The sequence below is a fragment of the Cynoglossus semilaevis genome, chromosome 11 (genome assembly GCF_000523025.1).
Source record: "Cynoglossus semilaevis isolate Cse_v1.0 chromosome 11, Cse_v1.0, whole genome shotgun sequence".
In the NCBI taxonomy this organism is placed as follows: domain Eukaryota; kingdom Metazoa; phylum Chordata; class Actinopteri; order Pleuronectiformes; family Cynoglossidae; genus Cynoglossus; species Cynoglossus semilaevis.
The window spans coordinates 19,499,086-19,512,010 of record NC_024317.1 but is presented as its reverse complement, the minus strand read 5'-3'; the positions used below and the strand labels follow the sequence as shown (position 1 = coordinate 19,512,010).

General features: G+C 43.3%; 1 protein-coding gene and 1 long non-coding RNA gene across 3 annotated transcripts; one reads left to right on the top strand and one right to left on the bottom strand.

Moving 5' to 3' along the window:
• Nucleotides 1-420: 420 nt before the first annotated feature.
• On the bottom strand, nucleotides 421-4,813 carry mych (myelocytomatosis oncogene homolog). 2 transcript variants are annotated; one of them, XM_008321167.3, is made up of 3 exons: nucleotides 4,627-4,813; nucleotides 2,057-2,631; nucleotides 421-1,335 (listed from the first exon to the last, which is right to left on the bottom strand). In XM_008321167.3, the coding sequence occupies exons 2-3, from the start codon at nucleotides 2,610-2,612 to the stop codon at nucleotides 749-751; spliced, it is 1,143 nt and encodes a 380-aa protein (XP_008319389.1). In that variant the 5' UTR covers nucleotides 2,613-2,631; nucleotides 4,627-4,813; the 3' UTR covers nucleotides 421-748. The 2 variants fall into 2 exon arrangements, with proteins under 2 accessions (XP_008319389.1, XP_024916115.1); XM_025060347.1 differs by lacking the exon at nucleotides 4,627-4,813 and adding an exon at nucleotides 4,233-4,596.
• Nucleotides 4,814-4,975: 162 nt separating this feature from the next.
• On the top strand, nucleotides 4,976-6,229 carry LOC112487768 (uncharacterized). Its single transcript, XR_003051177.1, has 2 exons — nucleotides 4,976-5,539; nucleotides 5,657-6,229. It is a non-coding gene; the product is annotated as an uncharacterized LOC112487768 (long non-coding RNA).
• The last annotated feature ends 6,696 nt before the right edge of the window (nucleotides 6,230-12,925 follow it).

Here is a 12,925-nt window from a genome sequence, read left to right as displayed (position 1 = left end):
TTTCGCCCCTGGGGCCCACACCGAGGCTGAAAAAAAAAACAAAAAAAAAAAAAAAGAAGAAGAAAGAAAGAAAGAAATCCAGAGTAAGAGTTAGTGGAACTTTCCCTGGGATTGACAGAAACACAGAACAGCAGCCGTCAGACTGGAGGGATCACTGGTTACTATGGCTATAGTTTTTAAGACTTCCTGAAAAAAACACATTATTCAAGTTTCATCCAACTACCACCACAACAATCATCATCATCCCACTCTTCATCGCCATCACTATCATCATCTCTTCGACCAAACGACGAACACTGTCATCTCTACAACAAGGGAGGTATGACAACAACACGTGTGTGTGTGAATGTTCATACATGGCACTAAACACCAGCAGCAGTCGCCACCTTTGAAATGTCCAAACTTTGTTTGTTTTTTTCCCCCCCCATTGTTAATCGCATGTTCCCTCCATTTTTGTACGAAAAGGACCCCAGTCTCCACAGCAGGAACTAGTACCAGGAACTTGAGACGGTACCAAGCTGTTGATACATTTGCATCACAGGGACTGGAAGCAGAACAAAACTGTTCCCTGAATTTTCTTCCTGTGTTAGCAGCAGGAAGCAGGCAAAGGCCAAGGTGTCCTACGAAATGCTTCCTGGTAGTAAAAGTTCCTGGTAGTATGTGTTAAAAGCATGGTTAAAGTCTTTAACTTTCAGAACACACTCACCGACATCAGTCGGCAAAAACTATGCAAAGCTAGTGTTGAGCATTAACTTCGGAGGAGCTCCAGACGAGCCTTTAGCGCCACCTGTCTGGCTCTCAGTTTGTCTTTCTTGGTCTGCAGTCTCTCAGCCTGGTCCTCCAAGTTGTAAATACAGTCCCTGGCCTTCTTCAGGATCACCACCTTGGAAGCCTTGTCGTTGTGCGACACCTCGGGGACATTGTCGCGCAAACGGGTGAAGCAGTTCTTCAGCTCGTTACGCCGATGCCTCTCCATCACATTGTGTGTCCGCCGCCGCTCCTCATCATCCTCCGTTTCGGCGGAGTTTCTGGATGAGTGCTGGTGGTACTTCAATGACAACAAGCTGGAGGAAGAAGAGGAGGAGGAGGAGCTCCGAGACGAGTGGTGGAAACGTAGCGAACCGTCGTTTCCTCTGGAGCGTTTGTTGGACGACGGCGGCGGCGAAGCCGGACAGGGGGCGGCGTAGTTGTGCTGCAGCTGGATCTCGATGTGCTGACGTTGAAGCACTCGCTGCTGCTCCTCCTGTTGCTGTTGCAGGGTCACCTCAGCCAGTGAGGGCAAAGGGACGAGGCGAGAGGGACAGCGGACAACCGTCACCACATCAATTTCTTCCTCTGTGGATAAGAAGAAGAAGAAAAAAAAAAAACGGTTAAGAGATTTCACCTGACTATAAAGTGTGTCGGGAGAACTTCTTCCTGACCAAATGTTTTTCTAGTTTTGGCTAGCCATCTTTGAGCTTCTAACAGCCAAATTCATAAATAAAATTAAAAATGTAATTATTAAAAATTAACATGTTTGACTAGGACCGCAAACGGGCATCATTCATCACTTGAAGGAAAAACATTTGGCTCCACCCCCTGCTCCTGTGAGCTGTATATATAAGACGCAATTTGGTTCCCACTGAGTACGACCACATCAACATGACTCAGACTGTCACAAAAGTCTCATCCGCTGCAGATTACAGACTTCAGATGAAAGAAGGGAAGGTCCAGATAAGACCAGACCCCAGCTCAGTGCCACTAAACATTAACAGATTTATCCACGAAACATCACCCACTTGTGGCAGGTGGGTGGGTGGGTGGAGGCAAGTTCACTGTGATGACTGAAACATTAATTCAATAAATAATCTGCTTTTTGAAGTGCAACTGTATAAAAAATTTTTAAAAAAAAAATCACATCTCTTCATAATCTGCTTTTTGAAGTGCAACTGTAAAAAAAAAACTTCACATCTCTTCAAAAAATAGAATACATTTTTATGATGAAATAAAACCTCTCCTGTTCCGTTTGAATTTTTTTTTTTTACACATGACACTTCAATAAAAACAAACTGCTCACCAGAGTCACTGCATGATGTTGAGAGCTCTCCTCCAGTAGAGCTGTAGTCTGACGTGGCCTCACTGCTCTCCGGTGTGTCCATCAAATTCTGACAGTCCAGCGTGGTACCGGCGATCTCCTCGAAGATGCTGGTGTCAATCTGAGACAGCACTGGGCTGCAGCCCAGCATGGAGGAGCCCAGCTTCTCATCAAGGGTCTTTTCGGTCACCAGGCAGCTCCACAGACTCTCATCTCCGCTCTCCTCCAGCTGTATGCAGTGCAGTTCACGCGATTTGCACTCCTTCCCACAGGGGGCTGCAGAGTCCAGGTGGTGAAAGAAGTCACAGTTCCAATTGAGCTGCATGTCTTGGTCTTCCAGCAGAATGTCGGACACGTAGCTCAGCTGGTCTTCCTTGGAGAGGGGTTTGTCAGACCCCTGCCCAGTGCTCTTCATGGGCGGCGACTGTGGCGGCGTGGGCAGCCCCTGTATGTCTTTCATCAAACTCAGGCAGACCTCGTCGTCCATGAACAGCGGCTCTGAACAGAACCAGTCTTGAGACTGGGCAAAACTCTGCATTATGATGGATGGAGACGTTCTAGAAATAAATAAAACAGAACTGAATGAGGAGGAGGAGGAGGAGGAGGAAGACGAGAAGTCTAGTGATAGTCTAGAGGAGCTGAGTGATGCGGAGAGGCTCCACTCAGTCGCAGCAGCACACACACACGTGTCGTACTCAAAGTTTCTTTACAATGAGCACCCCAAGGCTGAGCCCCTCCTATTTAACTGTGTTTACATCACCCTGACTCCACCTTTCAACTTTAAAAATAACATCGAGGTGCCAGTGACATCACAGAAAGAGCTGTGAAATACACAGAGGGGTAAAACCCCAACACCTCCTCAAACAAATTTACATTTTTTCCATTTCGGTTTGCAGTAAATGTAACGTCCTGCTGACACAGAAAGAGTGGGAAAAGTCCTTTTGTCATCTTTCCTTTTGTGTTTTCTCTCGCACAATTTACAATTCACTGCAGGAGACACTTTACACCACAGTACCTGGGAAGGTACCATTTTGTAGTGCACTCAGCAACACCCAGGGCAATTAACCAAGTACAGAAAATCGTTAGAATCCAGTGTAAATCAATAAATACATACATAAACCCTTGGTTTCAATGGCCAATGTGTGTGTATGCGACTCCAAGAGAAAACACGTGTGTTAATACAGTATGTGTGTGTGTGACAGAACTCCGTCATTATACGATACTCGGTGACAGATTTAAACTCCAAACCGCGGTTAAACTGTCGATATGGCCGAGCTCCAGTGTTTGAGAACACCTTGTATAAACAAGCAGGCGTTTGTTCGAACATGACAATAAAAGGCCATTTCAAAATTTTAAACGTTGAGAGGATTTGCAGCAGCTTCACGTTCGACCACATGGTTGCGTTTACTGCGCGCACGCCGACAGACTTTAACATTTACATAAAAAACTAGTCGTTGTTTAAGTTTTGAAACGGATTTCCAAAAAAAAGTTCCGCATAAAATGTTATACTTTACACGTAAAAAGGAACCTCCCCAACCAGTGGGGAAAATAAGCAAGACCATTGTGTTGCGATTCATCTGCGACTAGGCTGCCAAAACCACGCCGGCAGGCATAACTCCAAGATCTGACTGACAAAATCAAGGACTATTTAACAGTTCACTTCAGCCGAAGTCAAGTATTTGTACACCGTTACCCATAAACCAACACGATAGCACAAAACTTTACGTAAATGTGGAAGTTTTTCCTTACTAAATATATAAATCGACGCATTGTGGGGGCAGGTTCGCTGCAGCGTCATGCCCCGTCACCATTTAGGATTCAATGCACGCATCAGCCACCAGTCGACCATTCGTTTGCACAATTCTACAATCAGATTTTAATACAAGTTTAAAAGAAACAACAAAAGAAATCCAAGACCTGAACGGCAATTACAATAAAAAGACCCTGATACTTCTATGACTTGTGTCTTTGTTACCAGCTTATTGATAAAAAAAACTCGGAAATACTGTTCCTCACAGACGAATGGATGGATTTGACACAGATGACTCAATGCTGAAGTGGACAATGCAGTAGTATACAAAATAATTATTTGATAAGTAAAAACACATACTTCAAAACTACGCCTTGGTTGCATATGTGCTGCGCATTCACTACATACCACAGAGTAGCATTCACTCGACTCCAACACCAGACTCCATGCAACATTTGGAACAAAACTAAGCGTTGCACCGATCTTGTATTTTTCCAAACCGGACTACAATAAAGCGTTGAATGCCACACTACACTGAAAGTTACAAGAAATTACAAAAAAATTATAGAATGCCCACATGTTCGCAGCGCTTTTAAGCATGGGGGCCATTTAAATCCAGTAAGGGGCTGAACCACGCCGGTTCTCTCCCACGTGAGACATTCCTCTCTGCTACGGCACTTTAAAACACAACTAACAGACCAGTATAGCAAATACATATACACGACATAATTTAACATCAAACACTGAGGTGACATTAAGAGGTCAATATGATAATCTTAAGTCTCAGTTAAATGAACCTTACCTTCAACTGTCCTGAAGTGGGACGATGTTATACAAGTAGCAGCAATAAAGCACGAGGAAATGGCGAAAATATCCGGATACGGTCCACAGATTTTTCTAGAAAACTAAAATAATTTGCTGGATTAAAAAAATCTGTGTGTTAGAACAGAGCAGCATTATGTGATTACGTGTGCACTTTCGCCTCCACAGTGGACGAAAAAATGTGGGTGTGGCTCAGTCGCCCCAGCCCAGTTTATATGCCTTCTTGACGGCATGTATTCTGCCGCATAAAAACCGCGGCAAAATACAACATTCTAACCGTTCTACATTGGGGGTTCCGAAACCAGTGGCAGCAATACCACATTGGGTCACTGTTTTTATATAGCTTAAATAAAAAAAATCGGAATGGACTGGAATACTTTAATTTTCATACTAAGGTCGTATCTATGTTTATGGTTGGCGGAGGGATATACTCTACGACTGGGATTCCAGGAAAATGGTGGCGGTAAAGTTAGGACAGAAACACGTGGATGGCGAGGAGAAGCCGGGTGTCTTACTGCGTGTCTGTGGCTCTGACTGACTGTCTGTGTGTCTGAATTTCCTCATAGAGTCGACCGAAACCAACGTATTAACAACATAACGTACAACGCACAGCATTCAAAAGTAGTTAGAAACATATTTAAACGAACAATTTTTTATTATTACCGAATTTAGAGCTATTTGTTCAGATGTCTGTAATCAGCATATATCATTAATGTCGGATTAAAAAAAACTAAATACTTATAATAATTCACAGTTAACGCATATTTTCCAACCAGGGGAAATGTTTTATTTGATAATAAATTGAATATGTGTAATAAATAAAAGTTTTTTGGTTTCTTTTAATGTGAGTCTTGTGTAGGTGAAAGTAAAGACAGTCAGTGCAGAGGAATGTGGTAAGTACCTTACAGGTTTGCTATTTTTGCTGCATGTATTATTATTATTTTGTGAATTAAATTTACATTATGTAATATAACTCTCTCGCACTCGTTTTCTCTCTCTCTTACACGCAGCTCTTACACTGGACTGAAGCATTTTGACAGAGAGAGTGAGACAGTGAACCTCTCACAGCCACGCTGCCCTCATGTTCCAAGTATTGCAGGAGTTTCACTATCAGACTACAGCTTCTTTCAACACGTGACTACTACTACTGCTGCTACTGCTACTGTTTCTCTCACTACGGTTACTACTAGTACCAATATTTCTCTTACCAATGTGTTTAGACACGACCTGTCCTACATTTAAAGACTGAGTTGAGTTTTGACTAATTTCAACATTCTTTGTTATTTGTTATTCAAGTTTTTGAAAACGTCCTTTGCAGAGGAGGAATGTGCATGTGTCTTATAAAAGCAATCGTACTCCCCCCACCCCCCATTGATGACGTTAAAAAACCTCAAAGCTGTCAGTTAAGCCATTGTTAAATTGAGATGTGACGAAACCAAAACACTGATTGAATAAAGTACAAGAATGTATATATATTTATATATATGTATAGTGTACGTGGAGTCAGTCAAGTCAAAAATATATATTGTGCATGTGATTATATTTCACTTTGATACTGTAATAATTAAAACTAATGAATGAAATTACCCTTGAATCACTTTTGAGTAAACAGTGATGGAGGTTAGGCATTAATTAATAAATATAATACCTCGGCTTTTTTTTTATTATTGGCAAGTCCATGTATAGGCATTTGTTCTTAACTGAATTGCCCTTTGACGTAAAACATAAATAATGCATTTTTAAAAAAAAGTGCAATGGGATATATGAATGAAAAAAGCCACCCGTTCACCAGAGGCCATGCCCATTATATATAAACACGTCCACTATAGTACACGTTACATAATGTCAAGCCAGATGCACAGCGCGTCAGCCAATCAGTGTACGAGTCGACAGTTTCACGTGAGCGTGTTCTCTGCAGTAGGCGCTTATAAAATTAAACGCGCGCACGAGCGTATCTCCTGCAGTCTGTATATTTAACGTGATGAGTTCACTGGGTCACCTGACCCTTCCGTTTAAAAATACAGAGGGATCGGGAATCTGTGTAGAAAGAAGACACTCGCGTCCTCCCTTCAATCCTGGTTAAGCTCTTAAAGGGACAGTTCATTTATTTTTCTCAAATGTCTGTGGTCATATCACAGTATTCTCAGCAAAGTCAGAAGAGTCCAGTGTGCAAACGTGTCAGCAGTTGGCCTCGCGTCTAGAAAAGCATCTTTGCTAAGATTATTTCAAGTTTTTGTCAGCTCAGTTGTAGCTGTTGTAAATTATGTAATTCAGTTTTTATTTAAAATTTCTACATATAAAATGATAATTACTAATTACTAAGCAGAAATACAGATACGCAGCAGGACACATTATGGAGTGGGGTGGAGTGTGTATAAAAAAAATAATGTGATGTCAAATACAAATTAAACGTGTAGAGACTTATCAAAAAAAACAACACTGCAGCACACACAGTGTGTGTGACTTTGGATGTTAATACATTTGGAGATGTACAAAAACTTCACTGAAAAAGGGTTAATAAATAGTTGTAGTAGTAGTAGCAGCAGTTGTAGTAGTAGTAGTAGTAGTAGTAGTAGTAGCAGCAGCAGTAGTAGCAGCAGCAGTACCAGCAGGGTGGGTCACACCAGCACAGAGACAAAGACGAGGAATCTGTGTGGAGAGAGAGAGAGAAGGGAAAAAGTGGGTTAATGTGCCACCTGCAGGCCAATTGACAGACTGACACTGAGTGGCCTGGATTGTAAAGCAGTGGAAACACTGAAGCCTGCTGGTCTAGTGAGTAGCCCACGCTGACTCACTCTGTCAATTTAGACCAGTTAGTCACAACTAACTGGGTTTCCCCAAACATGCGAAAGATGACAATTGAGATCCACGAGAACAATGGGTCAAAGAAGAACCATTTAGAACCAGAACAAAAATACTCAAAATAAATACTCCAATACTAACCTTGACACATTTAGTCATCACTTCTTTCTTCATTCTTAACCCTACTCCATCACCTTTTATCAATGAGCCCCTCCCATTTCCCCAATATTAACCTGTCTCTCACGTGTGACTTTAATACTGTAGGAGACTGGTTTATGACGAACGTCGCCGACTGATGATGTCACATCGGCATCAGCTGACTGAATGACTGTTGACGCTGACCCACTGAACTCACAACGCTAAGGGGGGCACACACATACACAACTTGTTACGTTCGGACATCGTCAGGAAGCAAGTTGGACCCAGATACATACTACGGCCGTGTGTGTGGGTGTGTGTTCCGATCTTCACCTTATTTGGGCTCTCGATCCGACAACGCAGACAGAGAGGATACTGCTGCTTTAATTAGAACCTGGAAGTGGATGAGTCAGCCAACCAGACCCCTGTCTCTCTCTCTCTCTTTCTCTCCCTCCCTCCCTCTCCCTCTCTCTCTCTCTCCCTCTCCCTCTCTCTCAGAGCCAAATTCAAAGTGCAGCTCTGGAGAAGAATACTGTGTCCAACTGTGTACTGACACGTGTCCAGTCCCCACCAGGTCTGGAGACTTTTCTATAGTGTCCGAGTCTCTTTTTGAGATTGAAAAAAAAAAAGGGACCTGGAGTGTGTCTGACCTCAAGGGGTGAGAGAAGAGGGGAGAGGAAAGAAGGGGAGAGAGGAATGAGGACAGGAGAAAGAGAAGAGAAGTCATTCTGTCCAGCCTTTGTGTGTGTGTGTGTGTTTTCACAGTACAGACGTCTGTCTTCATACTGAGGTCAGAATAAAGACATGTCATTAAATCCTGCACTGAAGAAAAGTTCTGGTCTGGTACGTTGGCGATGGTCAGTCAGTTAGTCAGTCAGTCAGTCAGTCAGTCAGTAAGACCGACAGACAGACAAACAGGCAGTTAGGTCAGTCAGTCAGTCAGACCGACAGACAGACAGACAGTCAATAGGTCAGTCAGTCAGACAGTTAGTCAGTCAGTCAGACAGACAGTCAGTCGGTCAGTCAGTCAGTAAGACAGACAGACAGACAAACAGGCAGTTAGTCAGTCAGTCAGTCAGTAAGACAGACAGACAGTCAATAGGTCAGTCAGACAGACAGACAGACAGGCAGTCAGTCAGACAGTCAGACAGCCAGTCAGTCAGACAGGCAGTCAGTCAATAGGTCAGCCAGTCAGCCAGTCGGTCGGACAGACAGTCAGTCAGTCAGTCAGTCAGTAAGACAGACAGACAGTCAGTCGGTCAGTCAGTCAGTAAGACCGACAGACAGACAGACAGGCAGTCAGTCAATAGGTCAGTCAGACAGACAGTCAGTCAATAGGTCAGCCAGTCAGCCAGTCGGTCGGACAGACAGACAGTCAGTCAATAGGTCAGTCAGTCAGACCGACAGACAGACAAACAGGCAGTTAGTCAGTCAGTCAGTCAGTAAGACCGACAGACAGACAGACATACAGACAGTCAGTCAGTCAGTCTGTCAGTCAGTCAGTCAGACAGTTAGGCAGTCAGTCAGACAGTCAGTCAGTCAGTCGGTGACTCACTCTTGATTAAAGGCAAGAGTTTTTGGGGTTTTTGACTGACCCAGTTGACGAAGGCGTCGACTGGGCTGTGGGCAGGAAACTAGGCTTCAGTTCCACAGTTTCACAGTTGTGTTGTAACCCACATGTTATCACTGGCATCTGAACCACTGTACTGTACTATGATGAGACCTGACCTCTGTTGACCTCACCTATCAACCTACTTATGTATATCATTCGCAAATGTAGACCGTAAACTGTGAATGTGCAACTCCGTCAGCCAGAAACCTGAGGAGGTTTTAGTTCGTTAACGTTTGTCAGCGAAGCGAAGCGGAGAGGAGAATGTCACGTGACTACGAAACAATTGTCTGATGGTCGGACTTCCCTCTTTTACCCTCTGTTGTAACAGCAACCCCTGTGTTGACTGTTGCTGTGTGTGTGTGTAATCAGCTGGCTTCTGTGTTGGAGCTGATAAAAAGGAATCCTGACTGACAAGAGGCGTGCTATCAGACACACACACATTGAATTCCCCTGAAGTGATTAAACGTTAGGAAAGTGGATTTCTATAGTATAGTATAGTATAGTAGTGTGTGTGTGTGTGTGTTTGTGAAGCCGACTATTTTCCTTGTATCCACTGACGGACCCTATCGGGCTCATGTAGTGGTCTGGGTCTCCACTGACGGACCCTATCGGGCTCATGTGGTCTGGGTCCATGGGCGACTCGGTCAGTCGCCTATTCTTTCTGCATCCCTAAAAGCATAGGCGGAGTTTGCGTGGGGTGGAGGTGGGGGTCAGGAGGAGTACTGCCTCCACATTGGCTGAAATACGTCACGACATTGAGTCTATTATATGGCCACCAATTTCCCTTCCGATCCGATACCGAGTAAAATTCGATACCGATATCGATTTGTCTTTTAAATAATAATAAAAAATGTGTATTTCAAATCATAGCTTCTTTAAGAATCCAAGGCAGTGTTTTTTAATTATTTAATTATTAATTTAATTATTTAACTCTGGAGTGTACTGAGGTAGCTGCCTCATTTACTATACAGTCAACATTTCTAATACATTATTCACCAAAACATGTTATTTGTAAAACAAAAATAATAATCTGAGGAGCCATTTTTGACCCGAAAGAGTCGGATTTTTTTCAGTGAACCGAGCCAAAAGAACCGGTTCTCTAAAAAAAAAGAGCCGAAATTCCCATCAATAGTGACTGAGTGGGAGCACGGAGTAGAGCACCCTGTGCTTACGCATGACGCACACACCCAGGCGGAAGAAGAAGTAGTCCCACCAACCGAGCGTCACTTAGACAACATCTCAATCATTTGGACACTTTTCACCATGTTTCTGTTTAGGATACACCTCATCTCAGAATGCGTAAGTTATCAAAAGTATCGATGTTTTGATTTCAGAATCGATTTCAGAGCATAAAGATCCAGAGATCGGAAGTATCGATATTTCAGGATCGATCCGCACATCACTAAAAACTAGCATTAGTTCTGGTGTCTGTACCAGTACTGTTGTAACTGCAGGTCTGGTCTAGACATTAGTCTGGTCTGATCTGGTCTGATCTTTCTTTGTCACATGAAATATGAAATGGTCCTTTAAGGATCAGGGTTTCCCTCAGAATCCCTGATTTATTTGAATGAATCTGTTGACATATTGCAGCCTCCTCATCGGCCAATGAGGAGGCCGCACAGCTTTAGGGCCAATCAGTACAGAAGCCAGACCTGCCTGGCACGTGACCTACAGTACGTGTGCACTCCTCCACCAACTGTGGTTTGTGGAGATGCCTCAGCCTGCTGCTGTTCCCAGCATTCCAGGAAACTGAGACTGTGGCGTATTCTAGGAACTTTAGGGATCAAAGGAGGTTACCGAGAAGGAGAACGGGAGAAGGGGTAACAGAAGAAGGAGGAGGAGGGGCCAGGAGTAGTGGGTGAAGGGTGGGAGATCAGGGTGGCCCTGGTGTGAGCTCAGGAGCTTTATTTTTTAGGAAGAAGCCGGAAAATGGAAAATGGTTGAAATGTGAGGCAAACAGTGATCGTCAGCAAAGAGGAGTTCCCGCCATCGACGCAAACTGCGACCTCCTCCTGCCGCTCCTGCCGCTTCTCTTGCTCCTCCAGCTGCCACCGCTGCCGACTGTGCTTGTTTATCTTCTCACTTCACTGTAAGATCCACGAAGGAATGGAAAAAAGCCTCTCTGAAGCTACACAGAGAAAGAACTTTCATCAGAAATAAAGCAGAGTTTCCTAAAACTTCCTAAAACGTTAGCTCATGTTCACTCTTTCACACACACACACACAACCGATATTGCTTTCCCCACTTCTTCTTTAACTGGAAACTGACACCTAGAACCAGTTCCCTGCTTCTCCCTCTCTTTGTCCTCCCCCCCTTCTCCCCCTCTCCCACCTCCTCATTCCTCCTTGGCAGATCTTCTAGGAACACTATCACTGATCCTGTTGAACAGCTGGCTTGACAGCAGGGATGAACAGATGAACCCGAAGGGGTCAGCAACCCCTTCGGGTGTTTTAACGTGCATCGGTGTTAGTGGTGCGTCAGAGAAAAAAAAAAAAGTTTGAAGCTCCTCGGTTTATGACGTCCACAAGTCTGTCGTTGACACCTCTGCTGCTGCTGTGTCTCATGTCTGTCCCGGCATGAATCACCAGAGCGAATCATGTGTGACCTCCTAAGGTCAGTTCCTGGGATTTCTGCAGCAGCTCTATTCCAGACACACGTGTGTTGGGTCTGGGAACAACACTCCAGAACAACCAGAAGGTGGGACTCAAAAGACTTTAGATCATCTGGACATGTCCTCAGAGTTTTTTCAGGGAGTACCTTGAAACAAGAAAGACACATGGAACATTTCCACTGTAGCAACTGTACTAGGAACCAAGAACCAATACCAAAAACCAGAGCAGAGAGTGCCAGGAGTAATATGTGATAGCATTGCAGAGGAGAAGAGTCCCAGAATTTAGCACTCCATTCAACTTGTTTTTCAACTCAGCAGCAGTGAAGCATTTGCAGCAGGAACCACATCTGCAGACCGACACACATACGCACAGCTGACGTGGCGTCTGCACGGCACATGGAGAAACATGTAGAGAGAGAAAAAGAAAAAAGGGATTTAGGGGGAGAGATTAGGGGGTGGGACTTCTAAACTGTTCTACCATCCAAGTTCACACCAATAAGGGATTCTATTCACGGTGTGAATCAAGGGTCAAAAAACGGATTTATCTCACCTTCACCAATGACTTACAACCATTCACTCCGTTACATTCACTCCGTTACATTTACTTGAGTTAAGTCTTTCAAAATAAAATACTTCCGGGAGTAGTTTAAAATCACTATACTTTTTACTTCAACAGCGCTCTTACTGCGCTACATTAGGCTATACTGAGCTTGTTACTCGTTACGGAGATACTGAACAAAGCTTTAGCTATTCAGTATCTTTTATTTTGTCAGAGAGAGATTTCGTCTTAACGTCTAACCTGAAGAAATATGTTGCGGTAAGTTTGACCGAAAATTGTTTTTTTGTTTTTTTTAATTATTTTGTAAATGTACTCTTGTATGTATTATTTTATTGATTTGTGTTTTTATTAAAGTAGACCTACTTAAATTTACCTAAAGATTATTTTAAGGTATTAACTTAATTTGTTTTATTTTAGTATTTTATTGATAGGATAACCTCTCCTCCTACTTTTTCCTAGCTAATAAAATAAACCAGATGTTACTCAACAGTTCTCAGTACTTGAGTACTTTTTGACTCTTACTCAAGTAATTATTTGGATGACTACTTTTTTTATTT

What these genes read in the sequence shown, in the direction of transcription:
- mych (XM_008321167.3), bottom strand. Translation starts at nt 2,612, where the DNA reads ATGCAGAGTTTTGCCCAGTCTCAAGACTGGTTCTGTTCAGAGCCGCTG. An exon ending in AACATCATGCAGTGACTCTG is followed by an intron (nt 1,336 to 2,056) that starts GTGAGCAGTTTG and finishes TCTTATCCACAG; the next exon opens with AGGAAGAAATTGATGTGGTG.